The 21,534-nt window shown below is 40.2% G+C and overlaps 1 protein-coding gene across 1 annotated transcript in view; it reads left to right on the forward strand.

Moving 5' to 3' along the window:
• Positions 1 to 5,396: 5,396 nt before the first annotated feature.
• padi2 (peptidyl arginine deiminase, type II) overlaps positions 5,397 to 21,534 on the forward strand; it is a 40,029-nt gene continuing 23,891 nt past the window's right edge. Inside the window, exons 1-8 of the mRNA XM_043675696.2 lie at positions 5,397 to 5,423; positions 6,193 to 6,300; positions 12,641 to 12,821; positions 13,963 to 14,035; positions 15,448 to 15,509; positions 16,338 to 16,452; positions 16,688 to 16,816; positions 17,782 to 17,939. Coding sequence (XP_043531631.2) covers positions 6,209 to 6,300; positions 12,641 to 12,821; positions 13,963 to 14,035; positions 15,448 to 15,509; positions 16,338 to 16,452; positions 16,688 to 16,816; positions 17,782 to 17,939 — 810 coding nt within the window. The 5' untranslated portion in view covers positions 5,397 to 5,423; positions 6,193 to 6,208. The remainder of the gene's footprint in view (positions 5,424 to 6,192; positions 6,301 to 12,640; positions 12,822 to 13,962; positions 14,036 to 15,447; positions 15,510 to 16,337; positions 16,453 to 16,687; positions 16,817 to 17,781; positions 17,940 to 21,534) is intronic.

The following is a 21,534-nucleotide window of genomic DNA, read 5'->3' on the forward strand; positions in this document are numbered from 1 at the left end:
TCCAGTGGGTAGAGTCCCTATCTGTCTAATCTTTGATCAAAAGACAATCCCTCCATATCGGGATCATCCTAACAAAACCTTCTGAACTGCCTCCAATAAAATAATATCTTTCCTTAAATAAGGGGACCAAAACAGCTCACAGTACTCCAGATGTAGTCTCACCAGCACCTTGTCCAGTTGCATTAAAATTTCCCTACTCGTGACACCAGCCCCTTTGAAATAAGGGCCAACATTATATTAGGCTCCCTGATTACCTGCTGCACTTGTTTACTACCTTTCTGCGTTTCGTGCACCTCGAATGTCTGTGTCGCAACCTCCTGCAATTTTTATCCTTTTAAATAATACTCACTATTCATTACAAATATCTTTAACTCGTGATCAAGAATTCTAATTTGAAGGTGCTACTTCCATTTATGAAGCACTTCACCTCATTCAGTTAGATCCAGTGCATGTTAAATAGTATAAAAGTCAAATGGTAACAATAAAACAATGAAACATTAGAAAACTATATAAGTTTTTTGTGTGTTGAATATCGAACTGAATTGAATTATGAATGAAGAAGATTGTTTGACTTACTAGCTTTCATCCTTCGAGAATATCACCACAATCAAGAAAAATCCAATGAATCTAGTGTCAGTGCCTCAGGCACACTTTGTGTCATCACTGTTAACTCTAATAAATAATTCCTGGAATCTGGGATAAATTTGAGGTTCACAGCCCTGGCTCTGTGCTTACTTGTTTTATCGTCTGACATGCCTGAGAGTGCCATGACTTTCTCTAATTTATCATATTTAGTTCAGTGAAGGGAACTTCCTCATCACTCTGAAGCATCTGTTTTCATGGCTGAAGAAATTTTATCATTGAACATTTGATTAAGCAGAGATTCACTGTTACAAAACCAAATATTGTGCCTGCTGAAAATTGGTACTAATAATGCAAAATGCTGGATATACTTAACTTTGTAAACTTTATCTTTGATTTTACTGCCCATCACCTGAACAAAGGTAAAGTTTACTGCAGTCCTAATATACATCAGAAACTATTTAATTTTAAGTGGTGGAATAATTGCCTGTTACAATTTCTATAAGTAACAACACATTGCTTTTGTTTTGATTTTTTTTGTGTGCAGCCTTGACCACATGCATTTTCTGACAAAAGACTAATAATACTGAAATAGTGATGTGTAACTGGTAACAATCAAATCAAGTATTAAACTAGTTTAAATCTATATCTATGTTTAGAACATTCCTCTTAGGAACGGAGTTAATTTTGCAACCAAAAAACAAATTCGTAAAACTTCATCGCTCTTCTCTGGAATTTACCTTGAACCATGCATTATCAGGTGTACAATTGATAGAAACATGGTAGACGTTTCATGGGAAGGCACAATTGGTATGCAGAAGCCCTAGGAGACCTTGTCAAGCTTTATATAAACTAGCGATCTAAAAAAATTGAACTAATTACATTAGGAACTGTGTGTTTCAGATGGTTAACAGCTCTTTTACTGTACATGAGTTAATGATCTTTTCTTATTGATTTATTCACCTTTGTTTCACAACAGAACACTTCCTGTGTCCTCAAATTGCTCTCCCATCCTTTAATCAAAGATGCTAATTAAATACAAATTGCTGTTGTACTTCTAGAACCTTGAGCAAGACAGCTCTGCAAGTATAGAAAGAACTTACATTTATTCAATGTTTCCATGTCGCAAGATGCCCCAAAATGCTTCGCGGTCAACTCATTACTTTCAAATGTATACAATACAGTTATGAACGCATATTTGCTTCTTGGGATGTGAAATGTAAACACTGGAAACAACATTTTCATTTTCAATAAGGATTGTAGATTAAAATATATAATCTGATACAATCGAAAGTGTCCTCCAAATGAAAGGAGTACTGAAGATAAGCTGATTTGGGCTGCTGTCATGTATTAGTGACAGGTGGGACTGGTTTGTCATGAAGAAATATGTAAAATATGAAAAATAACAATGGAGTATGAAACTTTGTAAATTGATTATTTCCTACTTTAATCTTTATTTTACCAGCTCCCCTCACTACCAATTTAATGCTAACATTGTTGTGGTTCTGTTCGCCGAGCTGGAAGTTTTTGTTGCAAATGTTTCGTCCCCTGGCTAGGCGGCATCATCAGTGCTTGGGAGCCTCCTGCGAAGCGCTTCTTTGATGTTTCTTCCGATGTTTATAGTGGTCTGTTTATACACCGGAGGAAACATCAAAGAAGCGCGTCGCAGGAGGCTCCCAAGCACTGATGATGTCGCCTAGCCAGGGGACGAAACGTTTGCAACAAAAACTTCCAGCTCGGCGAACAGAACCACAACAACGAGCACCCGAGCTACAAATCTTCGCACAAACTTTCAATGCTAACATTTTGATAAAACAGCAACTGTGATATTGAATTTAAATCCATCTTCATATAATGTATTCTGTAAGGGTTTTAGGACCCTGGAGCAACTTTACAATGATGTCACGAAGATGCATCTCACTGGCAGAATGTGGGTAGTGTTAAAAGGAGAGAAATATATACAGAGAAGCAGAACAATTGGCAAAGTTTAGATTTTTTTAAAAATTAGATTAGACTCCCTATAGTGTGGAAACAGGCCCTTCAGCTGAACAAGTCCACACTGACCCTCTGAAGAGTAACCCATCCAGACATGTTTCCCTCTGTCTAATGCACCTAACACTATGGGCAATTTAGCATGGCCAATTCACCTGACCTGCACATCTTTGGACTGTGGGAGGAAACCCACACAGAATATGCAAACTCCACACAGACAGTTGCCCAAGGCTGGAATTGAACCTCAGACCTTGGTACTGTGTGGCAGCAGCGCTAACCACTGAGCCACCATGCCACCTGTTTATAGAATAGCTTTTCGATAATGTAGCAGTAAGATTAGAACCTCGTAAATCTCTAAGTACCATTGTAGTATTCAGTCTTAACATGTTATAGACTGTGTTAGAAGGAAGCTCAAGCCTGAATACTGTTCTTTCTCCTGGATCAGTCTGTCTTAAAACAAACACACATGAATGTGGGCATAAAACTGCACAACTTTGGCTGGTCCGCTTACTTCTGTTGTAATATGTCGATGAAACATTTGTGTAAACTGCTTCTTTTTCTCCATCAGCTAGAGTTACTGAGCAATTGTGATGCCCCCACTAAAAACCCAGTTGTGGTCAGCTAACTCACTGCAAATAAACTGCTGTGTGCAATTCAGTGGATTACTTACAAGCCAAAAATGATCCAAGTATCTTCTACCAACTTCTTCTTTTGAATGTTCATGATGTATAATAAAACTCATACAGCATTTTTCCAAGCCACTGCTTCTCTGTTTTACCTATCACATAGTATCAGCTTCAATTATTTTTTCTCTTACATCATTTACAAGATGTGTGCGTATAACTAAAACAGCATTAATCGCCCTTGTTTATTGCCAGTGGGCTGAGGAATGGCAGATGGTGTTGCATTTCGGTATGACAGACCAAGCAGGACTTATACAGTTAATGGTAGGGCCTTGGGGAGTGTTGTCAAACAGAGAGCATTAAGTATAGGAGTTGGGAGGTCATGTTGTGGCTGTACAGGACGTTGGCAAAGCCACTTTTGGAGTACTGCATACAGTTCTGATCACCCTGCTACAGTAAGGATGTTATTAAATAGGAAAAGATTTACATGGTACTGGAGGATTTGAGTTATTTGGAGAGGATGGGTAGGCTGTGTCTTTTTTTCCCTGAAGCGTAAGGGGTGACCTTATAGACATTTTAAAAATCATTAGAGGCATAGATAAGGTGAATAGCAAAGGTACTTTCCTTAGAGTGGGGAATTCAAAACTAGGAGGCATACTTTTAAGATAAGAGAAGAAAGATTTAAAAGGGACCTGAGAGGCAACTTTTTCACACAGAGTGGTTCATGTGTGGTAGACGCAGTTACAGTTACAACATTTAATAGACATTTGGATTGGTACATGAATAAGAAAGGTTAAGAGGGATATGGGCCAAATGCACGCAAATGGCACTATTTTAATTTTGGAAACTTGGTCAGCATGAATGAGTTGGACTAAAGGGTTTGTTTTCGTGCTGTATGAATCTATAATTGGGCTGCACGGTGGCTAGCACTGTTGCCTCACAGCACCAGAGACCCGGGTTCAATTCCTGCCTCAGGTGACTGACTGTGTGGAGTTTGCACGTTCTCCCCGTGTCTGCGTGGGTTTCCTCCGGGTGCTCTGGTTTCCTCCCACAGTCCAAAGATGTGCAGGTCAGGTGAATTGGCCATGCTAAATTGCCCGTAGTGTTAGGTAAGGGGTACATGTATGGGTGGGTTGTGCTTTGGCGGGTCGGTGTGGACTTGTTGGGCCGAAGGACCTGTTTCCACACTAAGTAATTTAATTATTAACTTTTGACACACAGAAAACCCATAAGTTACAAAATCAAAAATCAGAAACCTAAATTTACAATAAATGATATTATATCCCATAAAACTCATTTTACATTTGCACTACCTAGAAACCAGAATTATTGTCAGGCTGATGACCTCTGGCATTCATAATGGGTCATAAATCAATCATCAACTTATTGCTGGCTGAGTCTCACTTTATATAAACCCTAGTGTCATACCATCTACTCTTACATCCTCCTTTACTACTTGCAAAGTAACAATGTGTTTTACTAAAACCCACAATGTACAGCAATTCTTTTCTCAGTCCTTTGCTATAAAACATCCTTTTCCCAATTCAGTCCACAATCAAAACAGAATAAAAATATGAGGTTTTCACACTAAATGTGAGAAGAATTAATCATGTAACATACATACACGTGAATTAGGAGCACCACCATCTGCAAATTTCCTTGCAAGTCATGCACTATTCTGATTTGGAATTCCATTGCTGTTCTTTTACTGTCACCAGGTCAAAGCCCTGGAACTACTCCCTAATTGCACAGTTGGGGTATTTATTCTCTGCAAGGCAGGTTTATGAAGTCTGCTCACCTTCTCAAAGGCAATTAAAAGTGAGCAATAAAGCGCTGACCTAGCCAGTCACACCCACATCTATGAATTAATAAATAATTCTCATCATTATAGTTTAATTGTTTGCCAGAGCTGGCCAAGAGCAATCTTTCTAATCTATTAAATTACAGTAAATAGTGTAAAGCTGCAAATCCGAAAAAAAATCATAAAATACAAAGTTCTGATGAAAGACTGGGCATCTGAAATGTTCACATCGCTGTTCAATCCAGAGATGCCCTCTGACCTGTGATTTCAATAATTTTGGAAAAAAAAAACAGGGGCTGGTTCTGCAACTTTTTTTCTGAAATGACTGCAAATACCTGATCAGCCAATTATGTGTTTGTAACTGAGACCTGTTGGTATTTGCAAACTTTATGCTTACTGACAAGCAGCTGTGCACAGTCACGGAGGTAAATCTGTTTTGTTCTCTAAATCAATTTTAGTCAACAGATTCAAAAATGTCAGGATCTTGTTAAAGTCTATGATTGAGACAATGAATTTTAGTCTCTATTATGGGAACTTAAAGTTAAGTGTGAGCACAAGAATAGTCTCAAATCAACTGCTTTAAAGTGAGAATTCATTCAAGTGGTTACAGCTCTGTATTTAAACAAGTTGGGACAATTTGGAATGATAATCATCGTGAGTATCAAGTAAGAGATTAAAAAACTGAGATTCGTCTAAAATCTACAAGGATCAGAAAATTTCACTAACTCTGTGTGCCGTAAGAAAGTTCTTTAATTGGAAATAGTTTTATTAAATCAGATTGACTGTTGATGGGTTTAAATGATGAATAGAGGACTTCAATAATAGGAAATATTTGATTTATTTTCACTTGAATTAAAAAGGTTTTCTACAAAGAGGTTAAAAGATGTGTAACTATTATAAGAACAGTGTTCTTTATTCTTATAACCAGATAAAATGATTTGTTTGAAGAATAAAATCCTAAACTGTTTATTTTGCAGATGAATATAAAAAATGGGAGACGAGGAGAGCAACTATTTATCTCAAATAATGGAGTTTTCTCACATCAGAAGACAGGTTAAGAGAGAGATTAGTGAACCTGGGCTGTTAAGTGAGCAGGGCATTGATTGAGAGACATAGGGTCAGAGAGATGTACAGCATGGAAATTTCTATAGATAAACTTCTATATAAGCTGAAACAGTGACTCTTCCTTTGTAGAACTTAAATCTTCATCATGTCCAAGCAAAGGACCGTGCGCCTGGAATGTGGGAAACCCAACCAGGTCATTTATGTGGTGGGAACTGTGCTCAATATTGATATTTACAAGTAAGTTGTAAGGCTCATTTGATTTTTCTTTTATTACATTAATTTATCCTTGTGCAAGTGTTTGATTCTCCTCAAATGTCACTGTGTAAATGCTGGGCTTCTGAATTATGAACTCTAAGCCACTTAAGCAAGGGTAACCACTCCATACTTGCTGTCTCATTTTCTCATTCACTATGTCTTTGAGCAGCTACTTATGAGGTTGAATTGCAATGACATGATTCATAGTGCAGGCTGAATATTGTGGAAACAGAGGGACCAGGTGTCTCTTGCTAATTTTGTAAAAGTATTATATCATTTTATATATTGCTGAAACATTACTTCATGATTAGACATGACTATTCCAATGTTTTACCTGATGTGACAATGCTTCTGTTAGCTCCTGTAACACAAAGAACTGGCTTTGGATATTATGGTTTTGAAGAATCCAAGATGTTTATTATGTACAAAGTTATATTTCTCAGCCACAAGCCTTGACAATACCAAGCTAGTGGTTTGCAACAGAGGAGCATTTTCCAGTAGAGTGTCCTATTTCAAGTAATCTGAGGTAAGATAGAATATGGCATGGTTTTGCCCTAAGGTCATGTGCCATGTTTATACAATGAACATGTCTCAATATATACTGTCTGTGAGACATGATACAACAGGTATCTTTCAGCTGCTTGGAAATTGGCACTGACTGACCCAAGCAGAGTACATTTTGTAACCTTGCTTCCCTCAATTTCTTACTTGATATTAAATTTCTCTCTATCTCTCAGTTCAGTTGCATAGGTGACACCAGCAGTGCAGTTTAATAGTCATAGAGGTCTGCAGCCACAGAAAATGGCCATACAGAATGGAGGCTGGGCAGCTGAGTTCAGGGAACTTGTGAGTTTGCTCTGAAGCTAAAACTAATATCAAATTTAGTTTGCAATCTGTTTTTAAGTGTCCCAGACAGAGATACTAGATGAAGGGGAAAAAACTTTTTGTGACTGCAGAGAAAATTTGCCCAAAGCAAACCAAGTGAAGCTGTCCTAACCTGAATCTGAGAAAAGAGTTTTAGGGGGGAAATCACAGTGACTCGTCACTGAAGTTGTGGCTGTTTGTCAGGATCTTGCTGGGGTTATAAGTGCAATATCAGTCAGTCTTTTTTTCCCAATGTTTGTAATGAAACTTTCCACCCTTCCTTTTTGAGATGTGTGTTATAATTTGTGTTTTTCTTCTTGTTTAATAAACTTTTTATTCTTTATTTTGAAAGTACACTGATAGCTTCTTGTGAATGTGTTTAGCAATTGGCCTGGACAGTTTAATAAAAAGTTTGGATTTAATAAGCCAGGTTGGCACTCTGAGATCTGTCTTAACAAATATTAATATAAGCTGAGATCAAAACACTGAAAAAAATACAAGTTATTTCCCTCTTTTTGGAATCCAAAATGCTTGCTTTACTTGTCCAAAAGACATTTATGCATGCACATGCATAAATTGTTATAATTAGCATGGTTTAAAAAAGCTTCATACACACTGATTGGCACAATAATGAGGTACATATATAAGGAACTTGTGAATTAGTGGGGCACCCAGCTCTTTGGTCATAGCTGATCTGATTATTCCACATTCCTGCCTATTCCTGATAACCACTCACCCAATCACTTAACCAAGGATCTACCTACTTCTGCCTTAAAATTATTTAGGCTCTCTTTAACTGCCCTTTGAGAAAGAGTTCTAAAGACCTATTGTGAGGGTGGTCTGTCTTCCTCTGACAGTTCTGTACCATGAGAGAACTATTGGAATGGAAGTACGACTCCACATTTAAGGGAGTCCTGAGTGGAATGTCCTCTCAGACATGTGAAGCTTCCTTCTTTCTTTTAAAAAGAAAAATAGGACCAGAGTGGCAAAAAAATCTGGCCTCATATTTCTAAAAAGCACTACAGACAAAGAACAAAGAGAATAAGAAGTTTTAACAAACAAGATGAGTGGCACATACAGAACAAGATAGCATGCAGAAAATCCTGAAGGACATGCTATACATCTGATCTGCTAAATTTTGTTGGGGTAATTTAACTGAATAGGCTTTAAAAAAACCTCTAGGCAAAAGTGAGGCCTGCAGATGCTGGAAACCAGAGTTTAGATCAGAGTGGTGCTGGAAAAGCACAACAGGTCAGGCAATATCCGAAGAGCAGGAAAATCGACGTTTCGGGCAAAAGCCCTTCATCAGGAAAACACACTTTTCGACTCTGATCTTCAGCATCTGCAGTCCTCACTTTCTCCTGTTCATTCTAAGAGCTGGCTGTGAGGGAGCTGGATTAGCATCAAGAACTCTCCAAATATCACTAAAGGGTTTCTTGGTGATGGGATACCGACCTCTGTATAGTTATTTCACATGCATTTATTTAGTATTATTAAGGTAGTTTCCTGATGAAGGGCTTTTGCCCGAAACGTCGATTTTCTTGCTCCTCGGATGTTGCCTGACCTGCTGTGTTTTTCCAGCACCACTCTGATCTAAACTTCAAAAAAACTTCTGCACTGGTCTCTATAACATAACCTCATCTCCTCCTCCTGGAGCCATGCCTCTCCAGACTACCTTTAGTTCAATTTAAATTCACGTATCAGCTGAGGCCTCCATGAAGGGCCCACCATCTCAACCTCACCCCTCCATCTGATATGTGGTGACCTTAACCCCAATCCTCTCTCTCAATCTCACTCTCACACTCATTCTGATGAAGAAATACTGCATTCAATCTGATCTACAGCTATAGTAAAGATCTTGTGAAACTTGAAAGGTTCAGAAAAGATTTACAAGGATGTTAGTAGGGTGGGAGAGTTTGAGCTATAGGGAGAGGCTGAATAGGCTGGGGCTATTTTCCCTAGAGCATTAGAGGTTGAGAGGTTACCTTACAGAAGTTTATAAAATCACAAGTGACATGGGTAGGGTGAATAGTCAAGATCTTTTACTTAGAGGTAGGGAGTCCAAACGTAGAGGGCATAGGTTTAAAGCGAGAGGGGAAATATTTAAAAGGGACCTAAGGGGCAACTTTTTCACGCAGAGGATGGTCCTTGTATGGGATGAACTGCCAGAGGAAGTTATGAAGGCTGGTGCAATTATGACATTTAAAAGGCATCTGGATGGGTAAATAAATGGAAAGGTTTTAGAGGGATATGTGCTGACAAATGGGACTAGAATAATTTAGGATATCTGGTCACATGGATGAGTTGGACTGGAGGATCTGTTTCCATGCTGTACATCTCTATGACTCTCTCTCATTCTCCCTCTCTCACACGCACACCCTCTCACTCTCACTCTCATTCACTCTCTAATAAGAGGGCAGTACTATGAACCTCTGGTTGTAGATGAGTTTATTTGTATATTTCTCCTCAAGAATGCTAGCTTCATAAAACGCACCTTTTTGTTTATCATTTTGGATGTCATGACACTTTTTTACTACTTTAATAATACTAAATAAATGCATGTGAAATAACTCCATAGAGTTTGGTATCCTGTCACCAAGACACCCTTTAGTGATACTTGGAGAGTCCATGATGCTGATCCAGCTCCCTCACAGCCAGCTCTCAGAATGAACAGGAGAAAGTGAGGACTGCAGATGCTGGAGATCAGAGTCAAAAACTGTGGCAGTAGGAAAGCACAGCAGGTCAGGCAGCATCCCAAGGAGCAGGAACATTCCTAATGAAGGACTTATGCCCAAAATGTCAACTTTCCTGCTCCTCAGATGCTGCCTGACCTGCTGTGCTTTTCCAGTGCCACACTTTTTGTCTCAGAGTGAACAGAATGTCTGACACCCCGGTCTTATCTCTTGGCCAGGCTTCCTCCACTGGACCAGATTAACAGCTCCAGTCAGTTAATTCATGTTATGCGGTCTACTTGGCTGACCTTGTTGCAATCACTACAGCATATAACTCTTGTTGTACATGAAAATATGTACTGTATAAATTTAGAATGTTTAATATAAAGGACACAACACCAGGTTATAGTCCAACAGGTTTAATTGGAAGCACACTAGTTTTCGTAGTGCCGCTCCTTCATTCTCCCAATGAAGGAACGGTGCCCTGAAAGCTAGTGTGCTTCCAATTAAACCTGTTGGACTATAACCTGGTGTTGTGTGATTTTTAACTTTGTACACCCCAGTCCAACACCGGCATCTCCAAATCATAATATAAAGGAGGCTGTAACTCTCCAGAAGTTAGTGGGCGGCACGGTGGCACAGTGGTTGGCACTGCTGCCTCACAGCACTAGAGACCCGGGTTCAATTCCCGCCTCAGGCGACTCCCTGTGTGGAGTTTGCGCATTCTCCCCGTGTCTGCGTGGGTTTCCTCCGGGTGCTCCGGTTTCCTCCCACAGTCCAAAAAAAAATGTGCAGGTCAGGTGAATTGACCATGCTAAATTCCTGGTAGTGTTAGGTGTAGGGGAATGGGTCTGGGTGGGTTGCGGGTTGGTGTGGACTTGTTGGGCCGAAGGGCCTGTTTCCACACTGTAAGTAAGTAATCTAATCTAAAGGTTAGGAGCTAAATGCCATATGGTGACACCTGGTGGTTAGAATTTGCAACTGCATGCAAACACGCAGCTGTTCTGTATTTCAAGAATTTTAATGGGAAGTGCAATTAAAAATATCATAGGCATTACCAGAAAAATGAACCAAAAGGAATTCCTGGTGAAAAGCTTACGCCTGAAATGGCGACTCTCCTGCTCCTTTGATGCTGCCTGACCGGTATGCTTTTTCCAGCATTACACTTCTGACTCTGACTCTCCAGCATGTGCAGTCCTCACCTTTTCCTAATTACCAGAAAAAAACACCTAACAGGCAGAAATAGAAATGTTTAAATTGGTAACATCATTTGAGTTAAGTTGACATTTTCAATGTAAGCTGTGTAAGTACCTATTTCATGTACATGTGCATTCCCTTTTAATTTTTGATAGATAATATGTGATAGCAAAATCGCTAATGTTATGAGACATTATGTTGCAATACTTCTGCACAAAAAAGCAGTAAGGTATGTATGGAAACCATCTAGATGAGAAAATCAGAAACATCTTACAAATGGAAATACATAAATTGGGTTACCTTCTGGCATACATTGGCAATTGGTTATGGCATAGGGAATGGAAATTAAGGGAATGTAGTCTGATGAGTGGGCTGCGTGAAAAGATGATGTTCCGTAGGAATCTGTACTCTGGCCTCAACTTGCCACTATAAGAATCAGCGATTTAGATAAAGGAATTGAGTTGTGCATGCAGGTATGTAGATTCCTCCATATTAGCAAGAAATCATAGATGTTATCAGGAAATTTCGGAGCTTAAGTGAGTGGTGAAAACTGTGCTGAATGGAGCTCAACAGGGAGACGGGTAACAAAAACAGAAAATTTTGGAAGTACACAGCAGATCTGGCAGCAACTTAAATACATGTCTGTTAATGCACCCTAAAGCACCATCTGGAAAAAGTACAAACATTGTGCTGCTGTTGTAAATTTGAGTTCCTTCAGAGCTGGCTGTATCCTACTTGCACAAAACCCACTCCCGTGCATGTCAAACGTTGGCCGCCAGCCTATTGTGTGGCTTGATTTTACGTTCCACATCTGTGCAATGATCCTCTTAAGTTGTGAAGATGCAGCAGTCAGGAACAGGCAACGCAACAGCTCTTTGAGATTAAAAATCACACAACACCAGGTTATAGTCCAACAGATTTAATTGGAAGCACACTAGCTTTCGGAGCGACGCTCCTTCATCAGGTCGCTCCGAAAGTTAGTGTGCTTCCAATTAAACCTGTTGGACTATAACCTGGTGTTGTGTGATTTTTAACTTTGTACACCCCAGTCCAACACCGGCATCTCCGAATCATGCTCTTTGAGATGTGTGCAAGCATGTTCACGCATCATCTTAACAGAACTATGCAGTGCTTTCAAACACAGTACCATATGCAAATCCCATGTTCAAATCCTGTGGACTTGCCCCCTCCATCTCTGTAATCAACCCTACAATCCTTCAAGAATTTTGCATTCGTTTAACTGTGACTACTGTCTATCTCCTAGATCCGAGCTGAGTTTTAATTCCAATTGCTGCTGACTGTAAGATTCTCTGAGCAGGGGTAGTCTGGGAGAAACTCAGTCCAGTATTGTATTTCCATAAGTTAAGATATAGCAAGTGAATATTTACCCTTTAGGTGTCTAATCAAAAATGATGCCCATCTTGTGGTGATTTGGAGCATTTGTAAAATGTGGATGATTCCCATAAGGAAGAGATTAAAGATTCCTTGAACTAAGTTAGTATGTCAGTTTAAACCCTGTTTTGAAAAAAAAAACATTGGTTTTGAATTAAGTAAGCAGATATCTGGACTTAAATGTTATCTTTCTCCAGGCCGGCACCTCTAGGATCCCGGTTCTTTGAAGTGCACTCCAGTTCTGGTGTCAAGTGTTCCATTTTAGATGTACATAATGTGACTGTTGCAGCTGATCAGGCGGCAAGGTGGGCCCTCAACAATGGAACCTTGCTTGTGATCACAATGGAAAAAATAAGCAAACATGTCAACGATAACAAGGTAAGATTGCTATACCTCTCCAGGCGTGCTTTCTGCAGAACAAAAATTTAGATTGAAATATTATGCTATGTAAATACTTTATTTTTAAAAAGTACATTATCTTTCCTGTCAATGGGTAGCATAATGAGAAGTTATACACATTTCCGTTGCACAGAACATGTGACAGATAGGGTTGAGCCAGGTAATTTGAGGAAGCAGTTTGGAAGTTTAAAAAAAAGTACAGGTTGACACTAGTGCCAGCCATCTAACCCAGTATGATATGCTATACAGGCTTTTCATGCAGCACTGGTGAGTGAATATCAATCAATGAGGTCCTTACATGGGGATTAATTGTCTACCAAGAGTCCCAACTGGCACAGGGACAAGAAGACCTCCCATGAATGTTCCCACTTGGATTTGTTTGGGGTGTTATGGCAGTGACACCCACACTTGCTTCTACAACCCCCACCCTGATCCTGTGTGGGAGCCCCTTAAAGCCCATCGTTTGGAGCTAATTGCACTAGTAGCAGGTAAAAAGCTAGATATGGCCTTGAAGGAACATACTCGCTGCAGCATATCAGACTGTTACTCAGCCTGACAGTAAGTCCTGCCACTGCTTCACTGTCTTCTCCTGGAACGTAACATTACATTTGAGAGAAACTGGAAAATATCATTAACCATGACTCATTAAACCGGACTCCTTTTAGTCTATGCTTTAATTTTCATAACAATTCTTATAAATGTTCACTAATTTCATCTAAATTTATGGTTCTGGAAGTTCAGCCACAACAGCAGTAAGACTAACTGACTTATAATTTGATGATTGTTCCCCATTCTTCAATTGACTTCAGTAGAAAGGGAACAAAATCAAAAACGTGCTGGAGCAATTCAGCAGGTCAGACAGCATCAGTAGAGAGAAAAACAGAGTCAATGTTTAGAACTGTTCTGATGAAGAGTCCCTGGATTCGAAATGTTGACCTGCATTCTCTCTACAAATGCTTCCAGTTCTGCCAAGTTTCTCCAGCACTTCGCTTTTTGTTTCAGATTTCTAGCATCCACAGTTCTTTGTTTTTATTATCAGTAGCAAGGGAGTTTGGGCACAGTGTGTAATGACTGGCCGATCCAAAATATTCCCAATCTGATGTCTGAACTCTTCCTGTAGGTTACTGTTATCTTTTATGGAGACGAGTTGGATAAACCAGTTGACAAGATAGTTTTCCAGCTCACAGCTATCTGTAAGTAACTAACACTTTAGTTAAACAGGTCTTGCAATTCCAAGATATGAGATGCACTGTTTATGTCAATGGGGAATGAATTTTACTTTGCTGAGGTGCTACAGAGGTATTTACACAAAATGCTGTGGGATGGATTGTTAAGTGGGATGGTGATTTGTGTAAACCTGAGTTAGCTGTAGGAATATTGAGCTGGGGTGCATGAAAATTACAGCACAATCTTTTTAAAAAGCCAATTCTGGCTGAAAACTTTGCAGCTAAAGAGCTATACATGTGGTCACATGAATGGCATCCAGATTACATGAATATTTTGAGACTGGATCATGTTGCAAGAATGCAGGCAACCCAGAAAGAAGAAGCCAAAGTTGGGACAGGTACATGGCACAAAGGTGACGAAGGACTTTCCACAGTTTGAAAATTCCAAATTTTCATTTGGTTGTTCTTAGAGTGTAGACATTGATGGCACGACCAGTATTTATTACTCACCCCCATTTGCTATTGAAAATATTTGAGGAAAGTTAAGGATTAATCATATTTCTGCATATTTGAAGTCGCATGTAGATCAACTGGTAAAGACAGTAGATTTCCTTCCCTTAAGGACTTGAGTGAACTTGCCAAGTCATTACAACAATTCAGTAGTTTGTCATCATTCCAGATACTGTTTAAGAGACATGCTTGGTCTTTATTGCAGCTTTTATTTCAAACTGATTTTGAAAATTCCTCAGTTCCTACAGTGAGTTTTGAATTCAGTTCTCTGAGTCATTATCTTGGGTTTTAGCATTACTAATCTGGTAACATGACTGCTATGCCAGCAAATCCCCAGGGAGGCAGAGAGTGTTGATTGATTGTCTTCATCAAAATGATCTTTGAACCACTGGGGGGGCAGTTATTACTGGAACTGAATGTCAACTCCCTCTCCCCCAAAGACTGCAGACAAAAGCTGCAAAAAAAATTTAATGACTAGTGACAGAATAACACACCAGCCATTCTCCTTTTTCTGCGCTGGCCACACTGATCACTACCCAGAAGGAAAAAATCAGTAAAACGAACTGGTGAATGAGACATAACTGGTCTGACACATCCTGTTTACTTCAGAACAGAGAATGAATGTGAGCAATACCTTCATTTCTAGATATTGATGTTTTTACTGAGTTTTTTTTCTCTTTGGGTAGTATTCTGCAAAAGCAAGATTCGTATAACTAACCATTCACAGTGCACCTTGGTTTCTGATGGTCTTTAACTTTGTCTTTTGCTTTACGACTACCCATAGCCCTTAACTGCAATGACTTACATACGGAAGATGAAAACAATTGCCTCCGTTTTGACAGAGCAATTCCTCCAAGTTAAATTTTTCCCTTGACAAGCAATCCACTGTCCCCAGTTGGTAATTATTCTCTGTATCCCTTCTTTAATAGTCATATCTCTGGATGTGGATGCAGATCGTGATGGCAACGTTGAGAAGAATAATCCCAATAAGGTAATTGAACAAAAACCTGCACTTTATGCTCTATAATGTATTTAGTCATAGAGTCATAGAGGTGTACAGTCTCCCCTTTGTTTACAGCAATGTTGGTGGAAGAACTAGAGAACACCAGAAAACAAGAAGAATAATTTGTACATTTTGCCTTTTAGTGTAGTAAATCATCCCTCAGGGTTCACAACATTCTCAGTCAAAATGTAACGCTAAGTTACAAAGCAATATTAGGATACATGCCTAAAATCTTGGTCAAGGAGGCAAGGTTCTAGAAGTTATAGCATGGACAGTTGAAGGCACAGTTGTTAATAATGGAAGGAAATGTTCTGGTGATGTGTATGTAGCCACAATTGGAGGAATATCGCGATATTGAAGCCTTGGAGGACTAGATGACGTAACAAAAATAGAAAGACATGTGGTCAGCTCACTTGTCAGGATGGTTTCTTTGTGATGCAGAGTGATGCTAACAGCACAGTTTCAATTCCCAATCCAACTGATGTTGCCAAAATGGTCTCACGTTCTCAACTTCACCCTTGCCTGAGGCATAGTGACCTTCAGGTTAGACTTATAAGCAGGCAACGCCCCCCCCCCAACAAAAATGCGAGAGAGGCACTATGGTAGCTTTACCTTACATTGCATTTTATTTAGGGATCCTTCAGGATATTTTTTAAATGCATCACTTTGAATAAGGTTTTGATTACCTCTCCTAATTTCTCCTCCTTTTATCTTAATCTTTGTTTTCTGCTTGATTTTGTGAACAGACTCAAGATATTTCTCTTCTATGTTAAAGGCACTATATAAATGTAAGCTTTTCTGATTTCTCTTTATTAGGGTTCCTGGAAGTGGGGTCCTAATGGACATGGAGCAATTCTTCTTGTGAACTGTGACAAGGAGATTGGATCTGCTGGATCCGACAGATATGATGATACAGTGCCAGTATTTGAAGGTGACGGGACATGTGTTGATGTACCACTGGCTGAGTCAAGTGCACTCAGAAATGAATTTTTGTGGATGCATAAGGTTAAACTATAACTACAAAAGTAATAAATGATCACTTTCTGGTGAGGTGATAAAAATATACCAAGAAAAGTAGAGATTTCTGGCCTGTTTGCTCATTGAACATCCTGAGAGTGTAACTGCTCCCATTATTTACAGTCATATTTGGATATTTTTTCTTTCAGACCTTGGAGATATGTCTCATATGATCCTAAGAACTGAAGGACCTGACACTCTGCCGCCTGGCTATAAACTTCAGCTGTACATTTCAGCTTCTGATAAAGATAAAGTACAAGTCTTTCGTCATGACTTATGTGAGTTGGTGGCTGTGATTTTCACACTGGGATTGTGATTCCTGGGTTATTTCCAGGTCCTGGTCCCTTGCTTCAATATTGTCACTTGTGGCACTAAATTGAAATGTGAATGCCCTAATTAGGCTAGAGGCAAGCTAACTGCTCAATTAGAGGCACCAAGTGTAACCATGGAACTGCCTGTAAAGCATGCCAAAGGCAGCCATGATAGCCTCTGCCAGTGCCCTGCAGAAGGCAATAGGTAGCATCTCAGAGGGCCAGCAACCTCAATGAGCACAAAAGTGGCCAAAGGCAAAATTGCACATAAAGCGCAAGATTCAGTGCAAGATCCCCCAGCTTCTGACATTTTTAGGAACTAGAGCACATGTAACTCCTGCTCATTTTGTACCCAACTACTGTGCACCTGATTGTTGAGGGTTGGACATTGTAAATTCCTCTTCTGCCCTCCCAGAGCTTGTAGTCCCTCAAAGCCTTTAATTGGAGGTGACCGTGTTCCTGTTACGTAATCTCCACCTTCCCTTTTAAAAATTGTGTTGCATTCTGCAAGATGCAGTGCTATCCAGTTGAAAAATTTTTCAAAGGATTCCAACACACCCACCCAGTCCCACCAGCAATTGAAAATCCCAAGCTATTTGTTTGATATTCTTCAGAAGGTTAGATTTTCATGAATGCCATTACCTTTCTCTCTCTGTCAATTTCCAGGTTTTAAATACCCAATTTTGGTAACATATCATTCATGCCTCCTGATTTGTTTAATCTACTATTTGTTCACAAGCTTAGTGCAGCTCTGAATTGTGGACTTAAGGCACACATTCTGGTTTTTCAATTTTCTCAAATAAAATAAAGCAAGGAAAACTTTGAATGTTATTATCAACTTTCCACATGTTTCATGTTCTCACCCTAGTTTACAAAATTTCTAATGCAAGACCTTGTTCAATTGTTTTTGTATTTTGTTTTGCATACTACAGCAAAAATGATGAATGTACTGGGCAGAAAGAAACTGTCCACTGTTATGGATTATACTAAAGGAAACAATGAATATCATTTCTTTGTCGAGGGGATCATGTTTCCAGATGAGAAGATTAGAAGCTTGGTCACCTTCAACCTCAGCCTGCTTGAACCAGTGGTAAAATTTGTACCCAATTTACGGTGTATTCTGTGAATGGTTGGGTTGGATGCATATGTGGGTTAAAGCCATTGTATCCAATGCAGACTGTAAGATTCTAGCTTCTTTGTCATTAAGTCATAGAATTATAGAGATATACAGCATGGAAACCTGTCCATGCCGACCAGATATCCCAACCCAATCTAATCCCACCTGCCAGCACCCGGCCCATATCCCTCCAAACCCTTCCTATTCATATACCCATCCAAATGCCTCTTATATGTTGCAATTGTACCAGCCTCCACCACATCCTCTGGCAGCTCATTCCATACACGTACCATCCTCCGCGTGAAAAAGTTGCCCCTTAGGTATCTTTAATATCTTTCCCCTCTCACCCTAAACCTATGCCCTCTAGTTCTGGACTCCCCCTCCCCAGGGAACAGATTTTGTCTATTTATCCTATCCATGCCCCTCATAATTTTGTAAACCTCTATAAGGTCACCCCTCAGACTCCGATGTTCCAGGGAAAACAGCCCCAGCCTGTTCAGCCTCTCCCTGTAGCTCAGATCCTCCAACCCTGGCAATGTCCTTGTAAATCTTTTCTGAATCCTTTCAAGTTTCACAACATCTTTCCGATAGGAAGGAGACCAGAATTGCACGTAATATTCCAACAGTGGCCTAACCAATGTCCTGTACAGCCGCAACATGACCTCCCAACTCCTGTACTCAATACTCTGATCAATAAAGGAAAGCATACCAAACGCCTTCTTCACTATCCTATCTACCTTCAACTCCACTTTCAAGGAGCTATAAACCTGCACTCCAAGGTGGTGAAGGAAGTGGATGCTTGTGGATGCAGTGCCATTCAAGCAAGCTGCTTTGGTCTTGGATAGTGTCAAGTTTCTTGAATGTTCTTGGAGCTGTACCATCCAGGCAAGTGTTGAGTATATCATCACACTCCTGACTTGTGTCCTGTAGATGGTGGACCGATTTTGGGGATTGCTAGTCCCTGCGTTCTTGTAGCCATTGTGTTATGTGGCTTGTCCAGAGAGTTTCTGGTCAGTGATAACCTCAAAAAATGTTTGTTGATATTGGGGGCTTCAGTGATGGTAACACCTTTGAATGTTAAGGGGTAGTGGTTAGATGGTCTCCTATTGAAGATGATCATTGCCTGTCATTTGTCTAGCATGAATATTACTAGCCACTTTGCAGCCCAGGCCTGGATATTGTCCAGATCTTGTTGCATTTGAACATGGACTACTTCATTATGTGAGGAGTTGAGAATTGTGTGGAACACTTTGCAAGCATCAGTGAGCACCCCATTTCTGACCTTATAATGGACAGAAAGTCATTGCTGAAGTAGCTGAAGATGATTGGGCTGAGGACACTACCCTGAGGAAGTCCTGCAGAAATGTACTGGAATTGAAATGATTGACTTCCATCAGGCCCAACCATCTTCTTACGTGCCAGGTATGACTCAAACCAGAGGGGTGTTTGCCCCCTGATACCCACTGATTCCAGATTCTAGATTGGAGTGGTGCTGGAAAAGCACAGCAGTTCAGGCAGCATCCGAAGAGTAGGAAAACTGATGTTTTGGGCAAAAGCCCTTAATCAGGAATAGAGCTCTAATCTAGAATCTGGTTTCCAGCATCTGCAGCCCTTGTTTTTACCCACTGATTCCAGTTTTGCTTTGGTTCGTTGATATCACAGTGGCTTAATACCAAGGACTGTCACTTTTACCTCACCTCTGAAATTCAGCTCTTTTGACTATGTTTGAACCAAGGCTGTAATGAGGTCAGGAGCTGTGTGGCCCTTGTGGAATCCAAACTGGGTGTCACAGAGCAGTTTATAGCTGAACATGTGCTGCATGATAGCACTGTTAATGACACCTTCCATCAGTTTACTAATGATTTTGAGTAGACCGATGAGGTAGTGATTGGCCAGGTTAGATTTGTCCTGCTTTTTGTGGACAGGATATTCAGGGCAATTTTCCACATTTGTTGGGTAGGCTCCAGGGTTGTAACTGTTCTGAAAGAGCTTTGCTAAGTTCTAAAACACAAGTCTTCAGTACTATTGCAGGTCTGTTGTCAGAGTCCATAGCCTCTGCAGTACCAATTGCCTCCAACTGTTTCTTGATATCATATGGAGTGAATTGAATTGGTTGAAGATTGGTATCCGTGATGCTGGGAAGCACTGGAGGAGGCTGAGATGAATCATCCACTCTGTGAATGGTTCAGCCTTATCTTTTCCACTGATGTGCTGGGCTCCCCCATCGTTGAGAATGGGTATATCATGGACCTTCCCGTCCAGTGAGTTGTTTAATTCTCCACCACTGTTCACAGCTGGTTATGGCAGAACTGCAGAGCTTTGATTTGATCTATTGATAGTAGGATCACTTAGCTCTGTCTCTCACTTGCTTATGCTACCTGTTTGGTAGCTTTACCAGGTAGACACCTCATTTTTAGGTATATCTCGTGCTGCTTCTAGCATGCCCTCCTGCACTCTCTGAAATAACAACAGAGGCCAGTATCCCAACATCAAATCACACTTTATTTACACACAGAGTCCTTGACACTGATCCAGCTCTCTCGGAGCCACTGTCAGAGTGAACAGGATGTCTGACACTCTTATTTTTATCTGTCAGCCAGGGCTCCCTGATTGAGGCTATTAATTTGGTCCACTCAGGGAATTCATGTTCTATGTGGTCTACCTGGCTGACCTTGTTGCAACTACACTCCGCTGAACCAAGGTTTATTCTCTGACTTGATGTTAATGGTTGAGTGAGGGATATGCTAAGCCAAAAGGTTGCATATTTTGCTGGAGTACAATTCTGCTCCTGTTGGTGCCCAGTCTTGAGTTGCTAGGTCTGTTTGTTGTCTATTCTATTTAGCATAATGATAGTGACACATGACTTGAAATCGGGTATTCTCAGTGTAAAGGCAGGGTTTTATCTCCCCAAGGACTGTGTAGTAGTCATTCTTATTCAATACTGTCATAGATAGATGCATCTGCTGCCAGCAGCTTGATAAAGATGAGATTAAGTAAGTTTATCTCTCTTGGTTTCCTCACCACATGTCTCAGAGCCAGTCTAGCAGATATGTTCTTTAGGACTCAACCAACTGGATCAGTACTGCTCCTGCCAAGCCACTCTTGGTGGTGGACGTTGAAATCCCAAACCACAGTACATTTTGTACCCTTGCCATTTTCTGTGCTTCCTCTCAGTCACTGATTTATCAATCGAGGGAAGACAGTTCATGGTAATCAGCAGGAGGTTTTCTTGTCCATATTCAACCTGAAGCCATGAGACTTCAGGGGGTCTGGAATCAATGTTGTGGACTCATAGGCCACTTTACTCTTGAGAAGATTGTGGTTAGCTGCTTTTTTGAACAGCTGTAGTCCAGTACTGTAGGTAGATGCACAAAAGGTAGGGAGGGAATTCCAGGATTTAGACCCAGCAACAGTGATGTATTTCCAAGTCAGAATGATGAGTAACATGGAAGGGAATTTGTAGGTGGTGGTGTTACCATGTGACTGTTGCCCTAGTCCTTCTAGGTAGAAGTGGTCATGAGTTTGAAAGGTGTTGCCAAAGGATCTTTGGTGAAATAATTTGGTCAAA

Source organism: Chiloscyllium plagiosum, unplaced genomic scaffold (genome assembly GCF_037043375.1).
Source record: "Chiloscyllium plagiosum isolate Xiang-an unplaced genomic scaffold, Cpla_swu_hap1 HiC_scaffold_37, whole genome shotgun sequence".
Classification (NCBI taxonomy): Eukaryota; Metazoa; Chordata; class Chondrichthyes; order Orectolobiformes; family Hemiscylliidae; genus Chiloscyllium; species Chiloscyllium plagiosum.